Source organism: Anser cygnoides, chromosome 3 (assembly GCF_040182565.1).
Source record: "Anser cygnoides isolate HZ-2024a breed goose chromosome 3, Taihu_goose_T2T_genome, whole genome shotgun sequence".
Classification (NCBI taxonomy): Eukaryota; Metazoa; Chordata; class Aves; order Anseriformes; family Anatidae; genus Anser; species Anser cygnoides.
Window position 1 is genome coordinate 119,510,148 of NC_089875.1, and position 24,861 is coordinate 119,535,008.

At 57.0% G+C, this 24,861-nt stretch overlaps 2 protein-coding genes across 3 annotated transcripts; one reads left to right on the top strand and one right to left on the bottom strand.

Moving 5' to 3' along the window:
* Positions 1–292: 292 nt before the first annotated feature.
* Positions 293–10,434, top strand: CTSB (cathepsin B). 2 transcript variants are annotated; one of them, XM_066995082.1, is made up of 10 exons: positions 293–317; positions 4,819–4,970; positions 5,237–5,322; positions 5,739–5,853; positions 6,117–6,235; positions 6,739–6,824; positions 7,464–7,610; positions 8,214–8,330; positions 8,840–8,968; positions 9,075–10,434. In XM_066995082.1, exons 2-10 carry the CDS (start codon positions 4,845–4,847, stop codon positions 9,170–9,172), a joined length of 1,023 nt encoding a protein of 340 aa, XP_066851183.1. In that variant the 5' UTR covers positions 293–317; positions 4,819–4,844; the 3' UTR covers positions 9,173–10,434. The 2 variants fall into 2 exon arrangements, with proteins under 2 accessions (XP_066851183.1, XP_066851182.1); XM_066995081.1 differs by lacking the exon at positions 293–317 and adding an exon at positions 372–529.
* Positions 10,179–24,549, bottom strand: FDFT1 (farnesyl-diphosphate farnesyltransferase 1). Its single transcript, XM_048079337.2, has 8 exons — positions 24,365–24,549; positions 22,545–22,642; positions 19,214–19,397; positions 17,733–17,861; positions 17,117–17,308; positions 15,985–16,161; positions 14,850–15,002; positions 10,179–12,932 (listed from the first exon to the last, which is right to left on the bottom strand). Exons 1-8 carry the CDS (start codon positions 24,464–24,466, stop codon positions 12,711–12,713), a joined length of 1,257 nt encoding a protein of 418 aa, XP_047935294.1. The 5' UTR covers positions 24,467–24,549; the 3' UTR covers positions 10,179–12,710.
* Between the last annotated feature and the right edge of the window lie 312 nt (positions 24,550–24,861).

Here is a 24,861-nt window from a genome sequence, read left to right on the forward strand (position 1 = left end):
AGTGGGATGGAGGCAGAAAGCAGGCAGGCTGGAGGAAGGAATCACACAGGTTGGAGAAGGGAAGCAGCCCGGATGGAAGCAGGACAGAGGAGGGAAGCAAACGGGCTGGAGGCAGGAAAACAGGCTGCAGGCAGGCTGCAGAAGGGAACTGGGAAGGCTGGAGGAGGGAATTAGGCAGGATGGGGTGGGAAACGGATGGGGTGGAGGCGGGCCGGAGAAGGAGGAGGAGGAGGAGGAGAAAGAGGAGGAGCAGAAGGAGGAGGAGAAGCAGGAGGAAGAGGAGGAGAGCAGCGGGCTGCAGGCAGGAAGGGCACAAGGTGTGGGGGGGCGGAGGCGGGGAGCAGCAGTGGGCGGGCGGGGAAAGGGAAAGGGGCAGGGAAAGGGGCAGGGAAAAAGGGGCAGGGGCTGGCAAAGGGGCAGGGAAAGGGGCCGGGGCAGAGGAGGAGCCGCCTGCCCGTGACTCAGCCGCCCGGAGCTGCCCCTTCGCGCAGCGGGGCCGGGGCGAGCAGCGGGAGCGCAGCGGGGGACGGTGAGGACCGGGGCGGGGGGGACCCGGGGAAGGGACGGGTTCAGCCTTTGGGGGGGCTTTGGGGGGCTCCGTGCTGCGGCTTTGCAGCGGAACCGGGGGCAGGGCTCGCAGCTCCGCTTGTTTTTCCGGCTTGGTTTTGGGGTCGGGGGTTCGGGGGGGGGATGCTGGCGCAAGGGGAAAGAGCAGGGGAAGGGCAGGGGAAGGGCAGGGAGGGGGAGGACGCCCTAATTTCCTAACAGGGGTCGGGTGGGAGCGGAAGACGGCGGGGTTGTTGCTGAAGGGCGATGAGGAATGTCCTGTGGGGCTCGCCTGGCTGGGGACGGGGATGGGGATGGGGATGGGGTTGGGGATGAGGGTGGGGATGGGGAAGGGGATGGGGGTGGCCATTCAAGGGGACCCTCTCCCATCCCATGGCTTTCAGATGGAGAGGTGAGTGCCGCCACTTGCATCAAGATGCCCTTCCCATTTGGCCAGGTATCCAGCCTGTGCCAGTGGCTTGGCTTTCCTGGGAAGGGTTGGGTGTGGGGACGAGTGGCTGACGCATATATATATATATTATTATTTTTTTTTTCAAAAAGGCCAAAAACCAAATCTAATTCTCCCCATACAGTCACAGGTGGAATGGAGTCACCACGCCACGGGTCTGGTGCGTGCCCCTGGGCCACCAAGCTCACCCGGCTGGGCTGGCCAGCTCCGTCCCGACCCTGGCTTTGTTGTGGCTCCGTCACACCGGCAGTCACACCGGCAGCCGGAACAAAGGACAAAGCTCATTTGGGGCAAAAGGCTGGAGGAAAGCACATGACAAGGGCTTTGCTGAGCACCTCCTGCCCCCGAGGGCTGGGGGTACTGCAGCTGCAGGGGTGGGCCAGCTTTTATCTTCCTCACCCCTATGGAAAAGGGCGTGCGGGTGCCTCCCTGGGTGCCCGGAGGGCTTGGTGACAGACGCTGAAGGAGCCACGAGGTGCTTCAGGGCTCTGACTTATCTCAGGGCCTGAGCTGCCCAAAGTGGGTGCTGGTATGAGCAGCCTGTTTTGGTGTGGTTTCTGTTCTGACTGGGGCAGGAGGGCGGGGAAACGCCCGCTTAGACGGGGCTGACACACAGATCTGGGGGCGAGAAGACCTTTGCGGTGGGGCGCTGCAGCGGAGGGGTTTGCTCAGCATCCGCTGCGTGACCCTGCCCGGCTCCGGGCTGAATATTTGCGGCTCTGTCCGTGGGAAAACAGGCAGGGGAGCGCCTCTGGCTTCGAGATTTGATCAGGAGAGATGGAGAGAGCAGCTGGGCCGTGTCTCCTGCCCCCCCTGCAGACACCCGTCTCGCTGCGGCTGCTTTCCTCCCTCGCTCGCTGCAGCTCCTCTCCGTGAGCCTGAGGGTTGCGCTCAGCCCAAATTTCTTTTCAAGCCTCCAGATGGCTGAATTGCAGGCGTTCTGCCCAGGTAGCTGCTTTCTGGCCTCAACTTCTTGCTCTTTATTCGAGAAATGTCATTACTGGATACGTTGGGGCCCAAAGCAGTGGGGCAGGGGATTTGCTGCAGCCCAGGAGGAGGTGGAGCAGCTCGGGGGGCTCGTTGCACGCCCCAAGCACCCTCCTGCGACCTGGAGAATCGCCCAGGTGAAGTCTCAAGAAGTCCAACAACCTTTGCCAGGGCAATATTGAAGCTGTGAGGCTGTGAGTCCTGCAGGAGAAAGGACTGGGCTGTGCACGAGGCCAGGCTGGGTTTGCTGCTGCCTTTTGGGTTTTCCAGGGCTCGTACAGACCAGGCGGTGGTTCCTCCACCCACGTAGGCGAGGAACAGGGGCATTTGGTGGTAGGGACCCTCCCCAAAACCAGCTTTGCCTTTCCCTGTTGCTTCTTCCCAGCACTGCAAGCCTGGTGAACGGGGCGAGTCGTGGCTTTTATTGCTGAATTAGCCTGCACCACCCCTGGGAGAGCTGCACAGAAGCAGAACCGGCGCGCGTGGGGACGGTGCCAAGGCCGGGAGGGGCAGCAGAGGCTGCCTGCAGGTGCCCCCCCCCCCTTTGGAGACCTCTGGGGGCAAAACCAGGGCTGGAAAGGGAAAAGATCTCGCTGGAGCAGCGTGCAGGAGGAAGCAGAGATCTGCAGGCACGGCTGCCCTTACGCAAGTTTGGGTTTTGGTGCCGTTTTCGGGGTGGCGGTGTCTGAAATGGCCGCAAAGGTCTCCGGGGAGGGGACGGGTGCGCAGGGGAGATAGCGGCAGTGAGGAGCGGTGACGGAGCCACGGGGGGGCCGTCTTCCTCTGCCTTTTCAGGGGGGGGGAAAGAGGGTGAAGGCAGGAGCCAGCAGCCTGTTTTCCCGGCCGCAGGCTGCCCCCGTGACTCGCTCTCAGCGGAAATTCGCTCTCTGCAGCCAAGATTTACCGCACGCAGGGCGCTTGCTAAAGCTGGGGGGGTGGGGTGGGGAGGAAGAAATCACGTGAGATCGAGGCTTTCCCCTTCCTTCTCCACCCAAATCCTCCGGCAAACCTTGGGATAGCGTCATCCAGCTGAGAGCATCGGTCTTTACCCCCCAAAAATGCCCTCTCTCAGCCCGTTGCAGGCTCGGCAAGGGGGTTGTTTGCTGAAATGGCCGTCAGGCCGCGGGTTGTTTGGGTTGCACAGAAGGAGACGAGGCTGCTCCTGGCCACGAGCCACGTTTTGGGGTGTAAGCAAGCTTGCAAGTGGCGGTGTCCTCTTTCAGCTCCGTCTCTGCTTGGCTGCAGCTGGAGGTGTGCAGCCCGTGCGGTCTCGTAACCTGAGGATTAACCAGGCTGTTGTGCTGCCAGACCTGGGGTGGTGTAAACTGGGGGGGACTGGGCTCATCCTGGGGGACAGAGGGGTTTGAGCCCACTCTGTTGCTGCTGCACTGTGCATCTTGGGGCATGGAAATGCCCTGGGTGCAGCTCAGCTGCCTCTGGTCAGGCTGCTGCAGCTTTATCCGGGTGCTGGGAGATAAATCCATGCCTTGCCCGCCAGCGTTTGGGTGCTGTGACTGTCCAACCCAACGGGCAGGGTCCCATTTAGACCCACTTGATGCAGAAAAGGCCTCCCAGAGAGGCCAAATGGTCCTGTGATTGGACTGGGAACACCTTCAGAAAGGTGAGATTTGGGGGGCAGGAGGCCCCACGCGTTGCTGAAACTCAGCTCAGCTTTTGGGCTGAGCATCCTGCCGAAAGCACGAAGGGCTATGGGGGGGAAAAAATCGATAAGTGGTGGATGAATGGGGGAGAAAAATGAAAGGGGGAGGCTGCAGGCGCCTGGGCTTGCTGCTGGCAGAAAGTAGGACACTGCTGCTGGGCTTTCTTCCCTGGAAAGGCTAAACTTGGCTGCGAGTGGGTGGAGGCAGCCTGGAGATGTGTGCGCGTGTCCCCATTGCTCGCAGAGCTGCTGATGGGAGCTGTGGGGCTGCTCCGGCGTGTTTGGCCACAGGGGTTTAAGCCTGGGCTTGCAAAGGTGATTACGCACCCGGCTTGCTGAGATGAGTAGGAATTAGAGCCTCAGCCTCTGCCGCTCAGCGCTGCTGTGAGTATCCGAGGTTTTTAGGGCTGCTCAGGGGGGGTTTGGAGAAGGGTTTTGGTGGAGGGGGGCACCTGAGTGTTTTTGCAGAGGTCGAAGAGCTCGTGGCGTGCCCGAGTCAGGTGTGGGGACGTGGAACCAGCTTGTGCTCTGACATGGGGGGGCTATGTTGAGGGCTTGCCATGCCCCTGTATTTCCCCTGTGTCTCCGTTCCCCAAACTGGGACTTTCTTGGCATGCTGCCACTTTTCAAAGCCTCCTGAGAAGTCCCCATGGGATGGGAGCTGGTCGCGGGTCACCTCTGCGTGGGCTTGAGCTCCCCACTCTGTGATGTGAGCACGTTTAGGGTCCTCAGGGCCACTAGCTGGCCAAAATGAGGCCATAAACCCCGAAAATGTGCTCTGCAGAAGCATCTTCAAAGAGTGTTGCAGCAAAGAAGGGACTGGCGAGTTTCCTGGGGCTGCAGCCCTGCAGTTTGATCATTTATTCCTTATCCTTTGGTTTTATGGAAGCAAACACAGCTCTTAATGCACTCTAAACTCAATCCCTTGGATCTGCTTCAAAAGGGACTTTTCCTGCTGCTGCTAATCCCGCAGCAGACGATGAGCAGGGGTGCCTTGTCCGACGCACTTCTGAGTGGCAGGGGGGATTATTAGTGTGCTCTCATGTCTTCTCCTGACCTTTGGGGTAAATTGGGGTTGTCAAGGGCTTTGTGTGGGCAAGTTGTGGTCAGAGCCCACGCTGGGGAGGTTTCCAACGATTCCCAAATCTGGCTGCAGGTTGAGCGACCCGTGCCGTAGCCAAGATGTGGCCATCCGTGTCCATCCTGTGCGTCCTGGTGGCCTTGGCCAATGCCCGCAGCGTTCCTTACTACCCGCCGCTCTCCAGCGACCTGGTCAACCACATCAACAAGCTCAACACCACCTGGAAGGTGAGTACTGGGATGGTGTTGGGGGAGGACAAAGGGACGATCTCCGTGGGGCTCGGTGGCTGTGGTTTGGGTTTCTCGTCGCCGTGGTTGCATCAAACCAGCTTTGGTCCCAGTTGGCTTCTCCGCTGAGCTGGTGCCATCACGGATTCCTGCTGTGGTGGTAATTGGTGATGAGCTCATAGACCAGAATGAAGATCTGGAGCACCAGGCTTGTGCCCTTGGTGGCTGTGGAGAGTCCTGTGCCACCTCTCCTTGTCTCTCCCCAGGCAGGACACAACTTCCACAACACTGACATGAGCTACGTGAAGAAGCTCTGTGGCACCTTCCTAGGTGGGCCCAAGCTCCCCGAGAGGTGAGTGCTGGGGGAAGAAGACGAGGGCCCCGCAAAAGCTGCTGTAGATGCTCCTGGTGTGTCTGCAGTGGGTGGGGGGTCTTTCCTGGCAGGCTGTGAGCGGGGTTCCCCTGGGTACAGCTCACTTTTTGGTACCTTGTGGACATCTCGCGTGGAGTTAGTGTGGTGGGGAACTTCCATCCCGTGTTGTGCCAGCTACTTGAGCAATCATGTAAGTTGTAAGCCTCAAAACTCAGAGCACTGGAGGAGCTGCTGGCCTGGTCCGAGGACTTCAGCAGTGTTCATTCTCCTTCAGCAGTTAATAACAGGAGCAGTCCTCCTCCAGATCACCTCCTGAGCTGGCTGGAGAGGGCACTGCCTCCGGTCCTGCTTCACTGGGGTTCCTATAACAGGACTTCCCTCTTTCTCCCTTGCAGGGTCGATTTTGCTGCAGATCTGGACTTGCCAGATAACTTTGACTCACGGAAGCAGTGGCCCAACTGTCCCACCATCAGCGAGATAAGAGACCAGGGCTCCTGTGGCTCTTGCTGGGTAAGAGCACGGGTTTCAGGTCCTGTCGATACGGGGTTTGGCAAACAGCAAGCAGGCTGCTGAGTTTGCTACTGAGCTTTAAAACTGGGGGGCACGGGGGATTCTGCGATGTCTTAGCACTTCAGTGGGCTTGTCCCAGCCACACTTGAGCTTGGTGCTCTCAACTCCTTCCCAGGAGGGGACAGAAATCTGCCTGGTTTCTCTCCCATGGCCTACCCTAACCACCTTGCCTTGTATATTTTTTTTGGGGGGGTTGCCCACAGGCCTTTGGTGCTGTAGAGGCCATTTCAGACAGGATCTGTGTCCACACAAACGCCAAGGTGAGCGTGGAGGTGTCGGCAGAGGACTTGCTGTCGTGCTGCGGCTTCGAGTGCGGCATGGGGTGAGCTGCTGGGGGCACTTGTTGGCTTCAAAGCGGGGTGGGAGGAGCGGGGACACAGCCCGAAGATGCTGGTGTTGTTTTGGTCTTGTTTTTTTAGTCTTCCCCCTCAGCACAAAGCCCCACCGGTGGCTTGTGCTGTAGATGGTGGAGTTGGGTGGGAACATGGAGGTGACTGCATGGCCTGAAGGCCCATCTGGGCCATGTCCTGCCTCCACCAGTAGCTGGCCAAAGGGAGGATCTTTCAGTAGCCCCAAAGCCTTGTTTTTTTGGCAAAATTATTTTACCTGTGGCTTTTGCAGTCTTTGGGAGCAGGGCTGGGAGTTCGGTCTCCGAGCTGTGTGGTTCTGGGTGCAGAAGCTGACCAGGGACCTGGTGAGGAGGCCCCACTACTTTGGGATTTGGAGACATGGCTGCTCTTAGCTCCTTCTTGCCCTGAGGCTTTAAAGGATCAACTTCAGCTTCCTCGGCCTGGCTGGAGGTCGAACTTCTGCCTCTTTCCACAGGTGCAATGGTGGTTACCCCTCCGGTGCATGGAGGTACTGGACAGAGCGGGGCCTCGTGTCCGGGGGCCTCTACGACTCCCACGTGGGTAAGTCCTGGATCATAGCCTTGTGAAGGCCAAGAGGAGCATCCGCACTAAGTTATGGGACAGTGCCCTTCCGGACGTGCTGGTCTGCGTCCTCATGGCTGTACCATGGCCTTGAGCACCTCCGCTAGCCCTGCTGGCTGCTCCTGTCCCCATGGCTCCCTCTGGCCCCCCATGTGGGACAAGACACCCATGTGGCACAGTAGTCACACCTACCACCCCACAAAACTGGGGTTGGGGCAGGTCTGAATCAGTCCGTGGATGTTTTTGTTGGCCTTGGACCAATTTAATATATTTTGGCTGGGGGCAGGAGTCTTCCTGCCGTGTTTCACCTTCCAAAAGCAACTTCCAGACTGGAAACCTCTGCCACCACCTCCTAGCAGGGCCATAAGGTGGTTCAGGTTTCCATCTTTTCCCTCACCTTGTCAAGAGGGTGGCGGTGGGAAGCAGGTCCAAAAGGAAACCTGCAGCGATTGCTCATCTGGTGATGACCTCCTCTTGCCCTCACCGCACTGATCTATGGGGTTTCTGGGTTAAAAGGATCATAATTTTGCTCAGGGCATCTGTTGCCTTCTTCAGCTTGACTGCTGGGGCTGAGGGGTTGCTCGGGGACAGCCGGCTCATGCTACCTCTGCCTTCCAGGCTGCCGTCCCTACTCCATCCCACCCTGTGAGCACCACGTCAATGGCTCCCGGCCACCGTGCACTGGGGAGGGAGGAGAAACCCCCAGGTGCAGCCGGCACTGCGAGCCTGGCTACTCGCCCTCGTACAAGGAAGACAAGCACTATGGTAAGGAGGTGGCCTCCCAGCAGCAGCTCCGTGGGGTGCGTGGGATGAGACCTCTTCCCAAGCAGTTGTATGGCCAACATCCTCAGGATGGGTGCCGTGAGCCCGTCTGACGTGCCCATTTGTGCTAATTGAGATGGGGGAGGTGATCTGGGTCCTCTTGGTTGTGGTAATGTGGGTGCAGGAGGTGACCACCTGGGTTGAAGAGCACGGTGCTGAGTCTGGCCTCACATCTGCTTCCTTCCTCCCTACTGGTAGCCGCTGGGACTCTACGCGGAGGGTTGTCTGGCTGCTTTTTCCAGATTTGTCTTAGCATTAAGTAATTTTTCTTTTAGAAGTGAATCTGGAAAAGGGGAGAACTTCCCTTTCCACAGCTGTCTGGTATAGGTCTTTGGGTACAGAATGGGACCCTTGGGTTAAGCCAAGGGAAGAGGGATGGTTGGAGCCCACTTCCCCTGCTGAGCTATGCCTGTGTCTCCAGAGCAGCTGGGTTTGAATTTAAGCTTTAAGTGGAGAAAGGGCACACTGAGCGGTTATAGTGCAGCCATTTGGAGATACGGGCCCAACAAAGCTGGGCTGATGGTAGGACTTCTTCCACCTTGCTAGGCATCACATCCTACGGCGTCCCTCACAGCGAGAAGGAAATCATGGCTGAGATCTACAAGAACGGACCGGTGGAAGGAGCCTTTATTGTCTACGAGGACTTCCTGATGTACAAGTCTGGTGAGCATCGGCACTGAGGCTGGTCCCTACCTCGCCCATAGGGTCTGTCCTGTGTGGCCCTTGTCCCTGTACCCAAATCTGAAGGGAGATGTCGGGTTCATATTTGAGTATTTGGTGTTCTGAGAACACGAGCAGATAACATCTCCTTTATCCATTGGTTTGTAGCAAGGGGAATAGGTTTTTAAGAGTGGTTCAAAGGGAAGCCCCAAGAAGGAACTCCCAAAACCGCATCAGAGTTAGGATTTTAGGTAAAATCGTGGCAGATGGACCCCAGTTCCTTGCTCTGGGCTGCACTGCCTCTGGGCCTCTTGTTGAGTGCCTCCTTCCCAACTCTCTCTCTCCATTTTATCTTCAGGTTTGAGTTCATTTAACCAAAAAGGGAGAACCCCCCCAAAAAAAACACCAAAAAACCTTTCTCAGCTGGTCTCTGTTTTTTCATATCGAATATTTTGAAAGCTGGCAGCGCTCTGCGGGGGGAAAGCTGTTGATGTGTTGGTGCTGCCTTGCAGGGGTGTACCAGCACGTGTCCGGGGAGCAGGTCGGAGGCCACGCGATCCGGATCCTGGGCTGGGGGGTCGAAAACGGGACCCCCTACTGGCTGGCTGCTAACTCCTGGAACACCGACTGGGGGGATAACGGTGAGGAGCACAAAGCTATCGGTGTCAAGGGGGCTGCCCCCATTCCCTGGTCTCCTTGGGCACTCGGTGAGGCAGGGGAACTGACGTGCCCCTGGTGTTCTTCCAGGATTCTTCAAAATCCTCCGAGGAGAGGACCACTGCGGCATCGAGTCCGAAATCGTGGCCGGCATCCCCCGGACGGAGCAATACTGGAAGAGGGTGTAACTGGCCTCGTGCATCACTGCTGAGTTGATCAAACCACAAATAATCCCGAGTCCCTGATGCTTTTAACCGATAGCGGGTTGGGCGCAGAGCCCCCACTCTAAGAGACGATAGTTGAGGTTACTTTATTAAAGCTTTTTATCTTTTTGTTTTGTTTTTATTTTTTATTTTTATTTTTTAGTTGTATGATGGAGCTGGAGGTGGCAGGTCCTGTACTGGTGTCAGCTGCCGTCTGCAAGCCCTCTGCTCCTGGTGGGTTGCAGCTGGGGGCATTCCCTGCTCAAAGGACTGCTCGGGGGCTTGCTGGCCTCTTTGTGTCGTGGTTTTTGGCTAGCCCGGACCCCTTCCAGCCCAGTCTGTTACTGGGAGGGAGGGAAGCAGTAGCTTTGCACTGGGAGCAGGGATTTGGTGGGGCAGCAGAGACGGAGGCTGCTGGCAAATCCAGGCATGGCCGGTGCACCCCTGGCTGGGGCGGTCTGACTGTTAGCAGAGAGCGTGTGCCTTGTTGAATTGGCTAAACGTAGTCCCATTAGTGACAAAATACTGATGAACTTGATGCGGGGCTCCCTACAGCCCCTCCTGCCTGTGACACGTCCTTTCTGCATCGCTTGCTCTGCTCCATTATTTCGGCTGCTTTTTAAACCACTCATTCCTCAGCTGCTGTTTTGTTTTAATTATTTTTTTTTTCTTTTTCTGCTGTAATCTGGGGTTATTGATCCTAGGGAAGGGCCTGGCTGGAGCTCCATGAGCTTTGATCGAATGTCCTGCAGCATTCAGGAGCACGCTGGGAAGGGCAAACTGCTTTTGGCCAGGGCTACACAGCTCGGGCCATGCCTTGGCAAGGGTGCTGCTGCGTGTTGCGAGCTGGTGTAGTACTTTGGGACTGCAGATGATGTTCTCCAGGTCTGCCACAGGGAGCTCATGCAGATGCTTGGAGGTACCTGGCGAACTTGCACGCAACTGAAGCTTTCTTTGAGCCACAGGTGGCAAGGAAGTAGAAATAATCTTATTTTTGTTATTGGGGGAAGTGTAATAGCAGTGTAGGAGGAATCATGCGATTTGCCAACACTAATATAGTGAAAGAGCTTTTGATTTTCTTTTAAAGCACAAAGTATATTGCTGAGCTAATGCTACAGGGCTGAAATAAGTGAAGCAGGCTCTCCCTTGTACTGTAAAATAGCCCCTTACCTCTGCCTACTGAACCAGTGAGACAGAGCTTTGGTGTGTGTGAATGAAACAACCGTGCCAATAAACGATTTCTCCAACGTCTCGTCTCCTGCCCCTTGTTGACTTCTCCTTCAGGAGCTAAAACCATCCTAAACTCTTCTGCTGTTGCTTTGCTGTTGTGGAAGCCGGGTGAGGCCCTTTTGTGCCAGTGCAAGCTGTCCCTGCCCCATCCTCTGGCCATGCTGATGGCAGCGGGGCTGCAGCTGCTGCTTGGGACCTGCACTGGCCCCCGAGCAGTGCCAAGTCCTGGTGGCACAGAGGATGCTCCACCAGGGACCAGAGGGAAGCCAGGGGTGCAGGGCTGGGGAAACAGGGATGCAGCCAGGCACCGGAAAGCACGGCAGCAGCCCAAGGGTGCTGTGCCCCGATCCCTGCTGAACACACTGCGTTCAGCCCCTTGGACCTTCTGCTGCAGGCTTTTAGGCAAGGAAACCTCCAGACCAAGCCCAGGGCTACAAAGCTGGCACTGCTACGAGAGTATGGAGTAAAACGAGAGGTGGGATACAGCTAGCTGGGTAGGGTATAGCAAGGCTGGAGCTCAAGAGATGAGCAAGCAGCAGCTGTAGAATAGACCGGTCTTGACCTTTAAATGTTTCTAGAGAGCAGCAGAGCCCCCAGAAGGGCTGCCTGTAGTCTCCCAGCCTGCAACATGCTCTAAGGCTCCAACTCACCTCCTGCCCGGCTCCAGCTCCATCCCAGAAGAGCAGAGAAGGTCCCCAGTGTAGGCACAGCTTCCCCACTCCTCCTCTTCCCAACAGGGACCGGTATAAAAGTCAACATACTGAGCTTTAGCTGTCTCCCCCCTGGTTACGATTCAGTTTTCAGGCCCAACCTATAGGCTATTACTGTGATGCCCTGCAAGGAAGCATCTGCACTTCATGTAACTTGTGCAACAGTGGGGAACTAGCACAATAAGAGAAATAAAGGCAGAAGAAATTCTCAAACGCTTTTTTTTCCAAAGAAAACTTTAATGTCAACAAGACAGGAAGCTGCACAAAGGGAGCTACCGCAAGTTTCTTAAACAACAGCTTAAAACTATCTACATAGGTACTCGTGGAGTAGGGCTGCTTCCTCCAAGTAACAGTCTGGCCACACAGGCTTGGCCTTGCAAAGGCCACCAAACACCCCTGGTAGGGGTAGGCTTTGCCCTGTCCTGCCCCAGGCTGTCCCCCCCCCATCACACAGTCAAAGCAGCAGTGAGGGATTAGGGTCACTGAAAGCAAAAATCCAGGAAAACGGGACTTGAAAGTCGTTTCCTCTTCCCACCCCCGGCGTTCCCTGTGGGAACGCAGCCTGCTTGAAGTCCAGGCTTATGGGTTTCGAAGCAGCAGTGGAAAGCTCTTCCAGTTTGCACGTCAGACTCACTCGCAGCACCCCGAGCTGCAGCCAAGTGGGCCAGGAAAACCCGCCTGGGCCACCCCAGGCTCCCTCTGGGCTACTAAAGTGCAGAGCCCAGAGCATGCAGCAAAGGTGGGTGGCTGTCCTCACATCGCGCTCGGGGTTATTAGCCCAGGGCAACTCCTGCCCACTCCCTTTCACCACCTCCCCAGCTGCTAAAACCCAAAGCTTTGCAACGCACAGTGCCACCTGTACGAAGGAGCTGCAAGAGCTGGCTTTGGGCACGGTGCACGTTCCAGCAGCCAGAGCAGCACGCCTCCGACACTGAGCAAGGAAAGGGCTCGTTTCAAGCCTAGCAGCCTCCTCAAATACAACAACAGAAAGGTGAAGATCGCCCCTGGTTCCAGGTGCCAGGAGGGCAACCAGCCCGGGCTGGTGGCCAGAAGATGGCCAGAGCTTTCTGCTGGCTAAGTGCAGGGCCTCCTGGCTGAAGCCAGAGCCCTCCGCGGGGGGAAAAGGGGCTGTGTAAGGAAGGGAGGCCAAACCCAAAAAAGGCTCCTGTCCCGCGGCTCTGAGCTGGAAAGGGGTCTCAAATTTCAAGCAAGAAAAGAGGCAGCTGGAGTTTCTACTTCAACCTTCTGAACCAAAAAAAAAATAAAAATCAACTCAGTAGTAATCAGGTAAACCGTCCAAGAGGAAAGGAGGGAAAAACCAAAATCCAAATTCAACCCCAAACAGTAAGACTCCGATTGGTGCTTGCAACCAGCCACGCAGGCAGCAAGAGAGGTGAGGAGCGGAGCCTGGCGACGCCATGCTGTCCCCCCAGGGGCTCCAGGCCACCGGCGCCCCGTCCTCATCACCGCCCGCGGGCCCGGTGGCACCCGGCTGTCCCCACCAGCAGGGGCAAGGAGCCTCCCGCCTCTGCTGCCCGTCCGCCGACCCGACCTTCTCTTGTCTCCCACTGCCTGCCCGCCCTTCAGTTCTCGCCCGCCTGGACGTACTCTTCGGCGGCCTTGGAGATGGTGCTGAGGTACTGCCAGCTGAGGGCGGCCAGCAGCATGGCGCACGACAGGTAGATGGGGGAGTAGTGGTGGCGCGAGGCCATGGGGCCGCCGGGCAGGCTCATGGCGCGGATGGAGGCGATGATCTGCTGCGTCTTGTTGGACGAAGGGTCCGTGCTGGGGATCTTCTGGTAGATCTGGGGAGGGGAAGGAGGAATAATGGGCTCCCTAAACAAGGGAAACACATGCACGGAAGAGGAAGGCTCGTGGGGCACAAGGCATGGTCCTCAGGAGTAGACTCAGTGGGGGACTGCCCTGGAGCAGCAGGCCCAGGGAGGTGATCGTCCCCCTGAACTCTGCTCTGCTGAGGCTGCACCTCGAGGGCTGTGCTCACTTATGGGTCCCTCACTACAAGAAGGACATCGAGGCCCTGGAGCGTGTCCAGAGCAGGGCTACGGAGCTGGTGAAGGGCCTGGAGCACAAGTCCTGTGAGGAGCGGCTGAGGGCACTGGGGGTGTTTGGTCTGGGGAAGAGGAGGCTCAGGGGAAGCCTTATTGCTCTCTGCAACTGCCTGAAAGGTGTGGGGAGCTGGGGGTCGGCCTCTTCCCACAGGTGATAGGACTGTGATAGGACTATTAGGAAGAACTTCTTTACTGAAAGGGTTGTTAGGCACTGGAATAGGCTGCCCAGGGAAGTGGTTGAGTCACCACCCCTGGAGGTCTTTAAAAGCCGTTTAGATGTAGAGCTTAGTGATCTGGTTTAGTGGAGGACTGCTTAGTGTTAGGTCAGAGGTTTGACTCGGTGATCTTGGAGGTCTCTTCCAACCTAGATGATTCTGTGATTCTGTGACTAGAGGGAATGGCCTGAAGTTGTGCGCTAGCTGAGGTTCAGGTTGGACATGAGGAGACATTTCTGCTCCGAAAGAGCAGTCAGGCATTGGGACGGGTTGCCCAGGGAGGTGATGGCGTCAGAGTCCCTGGGGGTGTTCAAGGAAAGGTTGGACGTGGTGGTTAGGGACATGGTTTAGTGGGTGACATTGGTGGTAGGGGGATGGTTGGACCAGATCATCTCGGAGGTCTTTTCCAACTTTCATGACTCTGTGATTCTGTGATTCTAAGGCCCAGCTGCTGCATGGGGCCAGGGCCCGCTTCCCTTGAGAAGTGCATTAAGCCAGGCAGCCTCTTGAGGGCACCCCGTGATGGGAGATGGGCTGCAGGGCCTCCAACACAATCCATTGACTGACTACAAGCGGTTCTGCTGGGGCAAGCGGCTCTAGCCCAGCAAACCTCACTCACTGCTGGCATGCTGCAGCCCACCCCAAACCAGGTAACAGCCACCTCAGTCGGATAATCCCATTGTTTTGGGGGTCTTCTTTTCATGGTCTGCATGAGTTTTCTGGTGGCCAGCAGACCTTCCTCTAGGCTAAGGCGTCACTGTCCCTTCTCATAGGTTTGGTCTGCCTGCACAAGAAGCTCTAATAACTCACGGTTTTGGGTCTCCCGGATGCAGAATTATCTAACAGCCCTTTTCATCTAACAGCCCTCACTGGATTATTTTTTCCCCTAGGAGTCCACCCACCAGCTGTCCTTCCGCATAAACTCTTAACATCCACAGCGCTCCAAAGCCAGGAGTCCCACTGCTTAACAACCTGAGATGAGCTGCCCTCATTTACTGCTGCCCATGAAGTGGAACCACAGACTGCATCACACTCGCTGCAACTCCGGACACGGTGTAAACAAGAGCGCTCCCCATGGAGCTGTCTGCGGGCAGGTGATGCAACCTGTTCAGAAGCAGCAGTCCTCTTGCCCGCTCAGAGAGAGGAAGCCCTCACGCTGGGAAAGCTGACTCATCTTGCTCTTGACCAGAATGAAGGCGAGACCTTGGTCTCTGCCTCTCAACGCAGGCGCAGACCGAGGGCGTATTTAAAGAATGTCAAGCAGCCAGTTTGGTCCAGGCCAAAACCATGTCAGGCATCGCCATGCCCTGGTGATGGACTAATAGAGACGTAACGAAGGGATTAACAGGTTCATGGGTCTGCAAGGGACTGCCAGTTCCACACCAGGAACAAGAACAGCAACAGCCAGAAATGACTCGAAGCAAGCTGCTCAACCTACCTCTTCCACATACTGGTACATGATGGCTTTGACAGCCTGTATGTTTGTGGCATCCATCATCAGAGTGACGGCTTGTCCCTTCCGGATCTTCACTACGCCCCTGAACACCTGCTTGTTGTTATAGCAGGCGGCCAGAGTGGCGATGGCCATCACCTAAGCAGAAAAACAAAGAGCCCTCACTGCATTGCAAGGAGCCTGCCCAGGGAATAACCACGGCCCAAGCAAAATCAACGGCAAAACACCGGAGTGGAACCACAATCCCACCTACAGCACGCACAAGCAAAGAAAGAAGAGAGAAGAGAATAAAACAGGTCGGAGTTTGCTCTAAATAAAGATACCTTCACTGGGTGCATTTCCTGGCTCTCTGATGAATTATTGCAGCTGCAGGATGACTTGACAAAGAGGCAGCATGCATTATGTCAATTAATAATGTGGGTGAATTTGACAACCCAAATGTTGCCTGCCATTCCTCCCCCCAGCCCCATTTTGGACATTCAAGCCCTCTTCCATAGTTTTTTGGTTTGGTTTGGTTTAGATTTTAAAGACACACAAAATTTCTACATCTCTCAAATTTGTTTCAATTCAGTGAATAAGCCTAAAAGTGAATTGCGATTGAGGGTCACGTATCTATCCCCATGTTTTTGGCCTGACTTCAAATGGGAGGACAAAGAGGCCTTTGCATTCATGCCGTGGATATCCCCTGCCAACTGGGGAACCGGGCTTGGCAACCTGCAGCAGCCTGGGAAGGCGCTGCTGGCCTCCTGCAAGTGCAGCCTAAGGGTACCTAAGAACCAGAGACTTCCTCAAGATACCACCACCAAGGGCAAAAGCAAGGAACTAGAAGAACAACGGGCTGTCTAAGAAGGAGCAATTGCCTTGGGAAAGGTGCCTTTCTCAGAGACTAGGAAGTATCGGTGTCTATCGCTTGTCTCAGGCAAAGCACAGAAATTAGCAGCGTCTTTTGGCTGCTCCAAGGAGGTGGTGTCCTAGATTGGACTAGATGATCTTTCAAGGTCCCTTCCAATCCCCAGCATTCTGTGATTCTCTCACAGATCTGATACGTAACCCTTCTGCCTCCAACTCCTCATCAGCTGCGCTGCAGATGACGAAGAACCACTCGAAAGCGATAACCTACCTGGGGGATCGCACAGAAGTTGAAGACGCTTTGGTTTTTCAGGCGGGACAGATACGTAAGGACATCGGGGACGTGGTGGAGAGCGTTGGTGATGAGCTCGTTCAGACACTGGACAGCCATATCTATGTTCTCTGGTTTGGCAAGGTCCGAGAGCTTTTTTGCATATCTGCTCCAAACCTGAAGAGCAAGGTAAGAACTCAAGTTAGAGGGTACATTCATGCTGCGAAGGAGACATCAGTGAGTCTGAGGTCTGGGGGAAGAACCCCCACAGCCTTGAAGGGCTAAGGCTTATGAGGCTAAAGAAGAAAGGAAAGGCTCCGGAAACCTGACAGTAGCCTTCATATATGCTAAGACTATGAAGAAAAAGGATGTATCTTCATGTCTTCTATAGGTAGGGCAAAGAAGTACAGCTCATGTGCCAGGCTGGTATCGGGAAATGTTCTATCAGACAAGGTCTGCCATGTGGGGAGAGAAAGAAAATTCCTTGGAGGGCTTCAAGAACAGCAGACAAGCATCTGTCTGACAGGCAGAGTTGATCCTGCCTTCGGGAATAGACTAGGTAACCTCCCAAAAACCTCACCCAGTCTTTTTCTCCCTCATTCCCGGATCTGACTTAATAGGGAGAGGGGAAAAAGCTGCCCAACAAGCTCTTAGCAGTGGGGGGAAGACATCATCTTGTCACCACATCAGTACCCAACAGCTGTAGATAGATGTAGGACTTCTGAGTCAGGTGTCATTTGAAGAACTGCTATTATTAAAGGAATGTACAACCAACAGCAGCAACCTTAAAATTGAAGCAGACTGTCAAATCTCTCCCATTAACTTCGATTTAAAGGGATGTGAAAGACACCACAATTTTAGCTGTGCGTGGCCCATTAGCTACATCCACAACAGATCTTGGACAGAAGTCCGAGAAGATTGTCAAGGGACACGAACAAACAAGCCAAAGCAGTGGAAAAACCCTGGCCGTAGGGATTTTGAAGAAAATTCTAGGAGGAACTCTTCCAACGAGAGGCTGCAATGCACTATCAGAGCAGCCAAGACAGTACCTACATTATTTATTAGCACAGTACGTGCAGTTCCTCATGAAGCACAGCAGAAAAGCTTGCCCAACAGCAGTGCTCCCCCTTACCTCTCTGGGCCAGAACTCCCTTCCCTCCAGCTGGTCCTCCAGATAGTCACGGATGATGTTGGTTTTCTGCAGGAAGAGGCCCATGGAGTTTGCCAGCTCCGTGTCCTGTCCGACAATCGGATCTTCTAGCTCTGATGCAGAGAAGAGACGGGAAAGGCCTATCCCCACCAGCCCAGCTACGTAGTGACAGTACTGGGACGCACCGGGAGGGCAAGGGACAAAAAAAAAAAAAAAGATAAAAGGAACAGTTACAAAGAGCTGCCCAGTTTGCACAGCACATTTTACAAAAGTGATGCTTAGGAGGTAATTCGTGGTGGGTTTTCTGCAAGTTCTCCTTACACATCAGCTTTCCCATGCCCAAACACCTTGCCAAGGGTGTCCTCTGTCATGTCTGTGACTGTTGGTGCTACCAAATGAGCTGCCCGCAAGGGGACCCAGAAACACGTGCTGGTGGGGGACACCACCAAGCCGCTGGTGAAATCTTCCACACCATCCCTCCACAGCTGCCCTGCATTGAGGAATAGCTCCCCACAATAAGGGAAGCTGCACATGCAGACCTTCAGGCCCCAGCAAGGTAACTTTCCTACTGATGTTGAGCGTGTCTGGGTTGACTTACCTTATCCCACTCACGCTGAGAATCCACCTTCTTCTCCAAGAACTCGGCCATCCCGACGCCCATCTTGTGACAAATGTCTGAAATCACATCCTGGTAGACTTTCGACAGGTTCCTGAACTCCATGGAGATCTGCAGCACAAGCCAGCAAGAGGAAACAAAGACAGCAGGAAAAAAAATAAAAGTCAGCAGAATTCAACATTTACTAGCGGACGAGAAAAAGACTTGTTTAGCAGGCTCTTATCCCACACTGGCTAGAGATCTAGGACAACTCCCCCAGCAAGAGTTGTTTCAAGGCCCGCCAAGCACAGGCTCTCTCCGTCCTCAATCTCAACGGTACAATCTCTGGCAGCAGATCAGACACGGCGATATCTTTGGGAGGACTCTGCAGCCTTGGACCGGTATCATCTGGGAGGTGCAGGACAAAACTAGCTACGTGCAAAGTTGTTTCTCGAAATTTATGAGAGCATCCCATCATGACAACCATGGGAAGGAAAGGGGAGGTTCCTGGTGCTCTGTTCTCCTGAGCCTTTCCAGCTTTGGCTCTTGCAAGACACATGAGTGCCCTTCGCACAACGGGAAAGGCATCAAACAACAGGGAGAGTGTGAGATCCCCCTCCTGCATCTCCACAATCTTCTCAGTGATTCAGCTGCTGTGTAAATTAAGCGTATGGGCCCAGCTTCAGTCTGAGGGGCTGGGATCCCCTGCGCAGAGAAGAACTGCTGGTGAGCGCATCCCTACCAAATATTATTAAAATCATACCTGAATATGAACTGCCATCACCTGAGCGCATAACGCAAACAAAACGGAGAACAATGAAGTTCCCCAAACAGCTTACCTACAGAAAATCTCTTCTAAAGTACCACGGCAGTGGCATACAAGCCACGTCTCTATCGCCATACACTAACAACTCCCTGGCACAGCTCCCTCCTATCCCATGCGTCCCAGGCAGAGCCTCGAAATTTCCACTACCCCTTGTTTCTCCAGACGACTACCCCTTTCCCACTGCTACGGAAAGCCTGACAAGGACAGAAGAAATTTAAAGCGGAAGAAGGCTGAGCAAAGCAGAACTTCCTCCAAAAAAATGAAATGCTTTTTTCTATATTATACCGTTTCTTCAACAGAGCTTTAAAAACAAAGCAAAAAACCCAATCCACCAGCTATTTTTGATCAACGTGAGCAACAGCAAGACAGGTTTAATACTGTTTAACTTGCTGCGGGAGATGCAGATCCCCTGCGCCTTCACTTTAGAAAGATCCTTAAACTATGAACAGCAGCGGTGCTTTTTATCGTAAGCTCTACGCTGAAGACCTCCAGACTCCTGCAGATCCCGAGCAGATCCTGCAGGACTGCTGCAAACGTTGTTCCTCCCATAAGCTGGACACCAGGCAAGTCTTCCTCTGCTCGAAGGGTCATAGGACAGCAAACCCATAAAATGTACGGGCTCTGCACCAGGAACCCGATGCTCCTGCGGGTGCCTTACCGTGGGGAAGTCCTCCAGCACCTGGCGGTCCTTCTCCTTGCTCTCCATGTACTTCCAGTCCGGTTGATAGAGATAGGAGTGAAACTCGTGCAGCATCGGGACCTTTACGTCCAAGCTGATGGTCATGTCATCCTCTATGGTGTCCAGGGCACGCAGAACTAGGTAGAAGATACAGACGGCATGTCTGCGGGGGGAGAGAAAACAATCGTCCCTTACTCAGGATTGCTTGTTATTTGGGAAAAGCAGCTTAGGTTCATCGCACAGCCTCATTTCCAGCTCGCCACCACGCACGTGCCGCCAGATTGACGGTGTAACGTAACAATAAATGTCTTAGGAATGAGCTGCTCAAACACCAGGGCAGCAGGAGCGGGTTGGGGATGGGGAGCACCCGTCTGCCCTGCTCAGGACCCCGCAGCCCTGCTCTGACTCCAACCTAAAGCTCCACACAAGCTCCTCGTGGGCTGACCCCTGGGAAAGCTGCAGCACACCCGAGCCGGGGTTGGAAACCCGGCTTTCTCCTCGGAGCAGAGCGTTCCTTGCAAGGCTTTTCTGGCTATTTACCACTGGGCAGGGCACTGCAAAATCCAAGCCCGCGAGCGAGCTCCGAGGCTCTCGGCCAGCGCTCGCTAGGACCCGGGGGACAGAGCCCGAGGTCTGTTTACAGGAAAAAAAGCAAATTCCAAGCAAGGACGGGGAGGAAAGCAGGTGGGACTGTTCCTACTGCTGCCTCCGCTCTGCACCTGGAGCCCTTTTAGCAAGCCTGGGGGGAATAAGAGGACCTCTTACGGTGCAACGGGAACATCAGGGTGGGCAGACAGAGCCAAAAAGGCTCCAGATTTATCTCAGGCTTGCCACACCCAAGCCACGCAGGAAGGAATCGCAGAGGAAGGGCACTGCTGCGAGGGGAAGCCCAGAGAAGATGGCATTTCCCTCCCGTCCCCCTGGCACGAGGCACTGAGGCTCTGGCAGCGCCCAGCCCGCGTGCCCGAGCACCCCGGCAGAAACCTTGGGCTCCCCGCTTCCCCAGAAACCTCCCCAAATGAGAAATGCTGGATTTATGCAGTAATTCCCCAAATCTTAATGAGCAGCGACGCTTCGAAGAGGCGATGCGCTCATTAATTGCTTGCCAAACAGCCACTAGCTGGGATTGCTTAAGCGTTAATTGTTAGGTGAAGGCAGCGCTCTCCTGGGATGAGCAACGCACAAGCAGCAATTTGGCAGAGAAAAGAGTGGTCTTTCAAGGCAGCACTTCAATTTGGCACTTTTTTCCTTTAATTAAGGGATATCAGAAGGGTAATCTGAGTTGAACAAAAGCCACCGGCGAAGCCAGGCTTTGTTTGAGGACAGCAGCACGGTCCTGGAAGAAAATCACGGTGGATGAGAAGAGCTCGCTCCTACAGAAGAAGGCCCCCTTCCCAAAAAGATGCCCTAAACACACGGCAACAGGCTGGATAGGGCCCTGGCACACGCAGCACAGGATTTATAGGGCCAAAAAGAAACCAAGCCAGATGAGGCCAAGCCTCCCAGCCCAGCAAATCGATTCCTCCGGTACCGCTGCTGCTCCGGCGCCGCGAGCACCACCTGCCAGTCCTGCCTCTCTCTCCCTCACCCCCAAACTCTCCAAACGCAGCTTCGGAAAACGAATTTCTCCTGATCCGCTACAGAGCCGGGGCCATAATTCAGCAGCAATCCCCGCACGTAGGTTGCAAACAGCCGCCGACAGCATTTTTAGGATGCCAGGCAGGAGTTTCCGTGCCCTGGGGACAGGGAGCCTTCACCGTCCCGGTAAGCTACAACAAGGGGAGGATTAAAGAGCAGAAAAGACAGACAGGAAAAACCACCAGCACCCCGCGCAGATTACAAGACTAGCAGCACCCCATACAGACACCGCAAACACGTTGCGAGGTGTTTTATGGATTGGCACCTTCGCTTCTCCTTTTGGCTGTTATAACAGGGGAAAAAATAAGTTCGGTTTTTGGCCCCGCTGACGCTTTTCCAAGCCGCTGGATTTCTTGGCTTTTCCTGCAAACCGTTTCACAAACGCTGGAGCGCGGCCGCGGGGCAGCGTCCCAAACGCCAGCCCCGGGCTCGGGAACCAGCAGCTTCCCTGGGATTCGGGCACAACACACGCACCTAGTCCTGGGAACCCCCGCTTTTAACCGTTAACACGGTGCGGGATTGATCGGGGAAGCTCCCCAGACTGAAAATTAGGAACGTAAGGGAATATTTGGTGGGCGGAAAGAGATGCACAAGACCCCAAGCTTGCATCCCCCTTTTCTGCAGGGGTCAGCCAGGGCTGTAAAGCAAACCTGGGCGCCCAGCGAGCCTCGAAGACCCCCGGGATGGAGGTCTGGAGGCTGCTGCTTCCACACCCACCTCTCTGTCAGGCTCCAGACCCTCGGTCAGCCCCGGCTTTCTGCTCGCCTCCTCCCGCCGTGCCTCTCCAGCCCTCCCGGCCGGCGTGGCACCCAACGCCAGCTCCCGACGCTGCCAGGACGCGCATTCCCAGGGTGTCACGGACAGCACACGGGCTCTGCCTTTAACCTCCTGCTGCCAGACGAAATGCAGCGACCGTCGGCGGGCCCAAAAAAACCCCGGAGCCCTGCTGCGTGGGGAGGGAGCAGCCGCGCCAAGGAGCCCGGGGGCATCGCGTGGGCACCGCCGCGCTGATTTGGGCGGGAGGGCCTGGGGTCCAAGGTTCCCCCCTCAAAAAAAAAATAATCCCAAATGAGCAGACCTGGTGCTTAGGGGCACTGCACAGACCCCCCCAGTACCCAAACTGAGCAGCCCCAGTACTTGGGGGCATTACAAAGACCCAAGCAATGCCCAAACTGAGAAGCCCCAGTGCCTGGGGGCGTTGCACAGACCCCCCCACAGTACCCCCCAAACAGCCCCAGCGCTTGGGGGCATTGCGCAGACCCCCCCAGTACCCAAACTGAGCAGCCCCAACGCTTGGGGACACTGCACGAACCCCCCCAGCACCCTTCCTAAGCAACCCGAGTGCCTGGGGGCATTGCACAGACCCCTCCAATACCCCAACCAAGCGACCCCAGTGCTTGGGGTCACTGCACGGATCCCCCCCAATACCCGAACCGAGCAACCCCAATGCTCGGGGGCATTGCACAGACCCCCCCCCCCCCCCCCCCCCCCAAAGCAACCCCAGTACCTGGTGGCATTGCACAGACCCCCCCCAGCACCCCCGCCAAGCAACCCCAATGCTCGGGGGCACCGCGCAGCGCCCTCCCACACCCCCCAAGCAGCCCTGGTGCCCGGTACCATTGCACCCACACCCCCCCCACCCTCAGCTGTGCCTCCCCCCCCCCCAGCTCACCGCAGCTCTCCGTCCAGGGCCTGGATGACGGCGGCGAAGCTGCGGCTGGTCTGGTTGAGGTAGCGGTAGCAGGTGCGGAGGCCGAGTCCCAGCGAGTCCTGGGGGGACAACGGGGGGCACAGGGCGGGTTGGAGGCGAGGTGGGGCCGGAGGAGACGGGGGGCAGGGGGCGGCAGCCCCGCTGCGCTGCCCCCGCCGCCCCCCGCCCCGCAGCCGCCCCAGGGCTGCCCGGGGGGGTCCCCGCGGGGGGGACAGCGCCAGGGTGCGCTTGAACAGGGACACGGCTTTGGTGCTGGCCGCCATCGGGGAGGAGGCGGCGGGGGGGGGGGGCACCAAGGGGGGGTCACCGAGCCCGCTCCGCCCCGTGACCGCCCCCTTAACCCGCTGAGCGCCCGGCATGGCGCTGGGCACGGCACGGGAGGCTGCAAGCTGCTGGGAAGCACTGGGCAGGGGCAATGCATGGGAAGCACCGAGCTGTTGCAAGGCACAGGGGGCCAGGGCAATGCATGGGAAGCACCAAGCTGCTGCGAAGCTCCGGGCTGGGGCGATGCACGGGAAGCACGAAGGTGCTGGGAAGCTCTGGGGCAATGCACACGAAGCACCAAGCCGCTGCAAGGCACGGGGGCTGGTGCAATACAAGGGAAGAACCAAGCTGCTGCAAGGCACCAGGGCCGGGGTAATTAATGCACGGGAAGCACCGGGGCAATGCACAGAGGTAGCAAGCTGATGGGAAACTCCCGGGGTGCTGCAATGCATGGGAAGCACCAAGCTGCTTGGAAGAGCTGGTGCCCATGCGATGCATGGCAAACACCAAGACACTGCAAAGCCCCTGGGCCGGTGCAATGCACGGGAAGCACCAAGCTGCTGCAAAGCATCAGGGCCGGGGCAATGCATGGCAAACACCAAGCTGCCGGGAAGCACCGGGACAACGCAGGGGATGCACGAAGCTGCTGGGAAGCACCAGGGCCGGTGCAATGCACAGGAAGCATCAAGCTGCTACAAGGTGCCAGTGCAATGCACGGGAAGCACCAAGCAGCTGCCGGGGTAATGCACAAGAAGGAACCATCAAGCTGCTGCAAGGCGCCGGTGCAATGCATAGGAAGCCCCGTGCTGCTGCAAGGCATCGGGGCAGTGCAACGCACGGGAAACACCAGGACAACGCATGGCAATCACCGAGCTGCTGGGAAGCACCGGTGCAGTGCACGAGAAGCTCCAAGCAGCTGCAAGGCAGCCGGGCCGGTGCAACGCAAAGGAAGCACCAAGCTGCTGCAAGCAGCCGGGCTCGGCGCAATGCACGGGAAGCCGGTAACCGGTGCAAAGCACGGGCAGGACCAAGTCGCTGCAAAGCGCCGCTGTCGGTGCAATGCCCCGGGAGCAAGAAGCACGCTGCAGGGCAGCACCGGGGGCCTCGGATGCTCCGAACCGGGCGCACCGCCCCAGCTGCTGCAACGCACCGCGAGCACCGAGCCGCTTGCATGGGGGCTGCTGCGATGCGTGCAGCACCCGGGGGCGCCCAGGACCCCCGAACCCGCTGCAATACGCACGGGAAGCACCAAACCGGGGGGCGCGCAACGCCCGCAACCGGCTCCGTGCACGCCAAGCAGCGGTGCGCGCCCAGCTGGGCGCCGATGCAAAGCACGGGGGGCCGCGCAAATCCCGGGGAGCGATGCTCAGCGCGATGCCAAGCCCCGGGAGCATCGCAAAGCTCCCCCCCGGGCATCGCAAAACCCCCCCAAAACCCGCAGCGGGGCCGCGCACGGAGCCCTCCCGCCCCCCTCCATCACCCCGGGGCCGCGCCCCGGGGCATCCCCAGCCTCTCACCGGGTCGATGCGCGGCATGACGGCCCGGTAGCCGCCCATCTTGAAGCGCAGCAGGTTGTAGATGTCCTCGGGGTGCCCCAGCCATGTCCGCAGCAGCTCCATGGGGGCCCCGCTGCCCGCGCGCTCCCGACGCCGCCAGGCGCGCTCCCGACGCCGCTCCCCCCCCCTCCTCCTCACCCCCCTCCCGCCGCTTAACCGCTGAGGGGGCGGGCCCCTCGGGCCCCCTCTCCGCCAATCAGCCCGCTCGCCCCATGGCTCGGCAGGCAGGCGGGAGCGGCTATTGGTCGGCTGCTCGTCGCACCAGAGGGGCGCCGGCCAATAGGAGGGCGGCGCGGCTGGGGTGACAGCCGGCGGCGGGCGCTGAGTGGGCGGCGGGCGCCGCGGGCACTCGCGTGGCGCCGGGAGCGCTGAGAGGGAGGAGCTAAGATGGCGGCCGGCCTCCCCTCAGCGCCCGCGGGGCTCAGTTGCCGGCTGCCCTTGGTGGAGAGCTTGCTCCT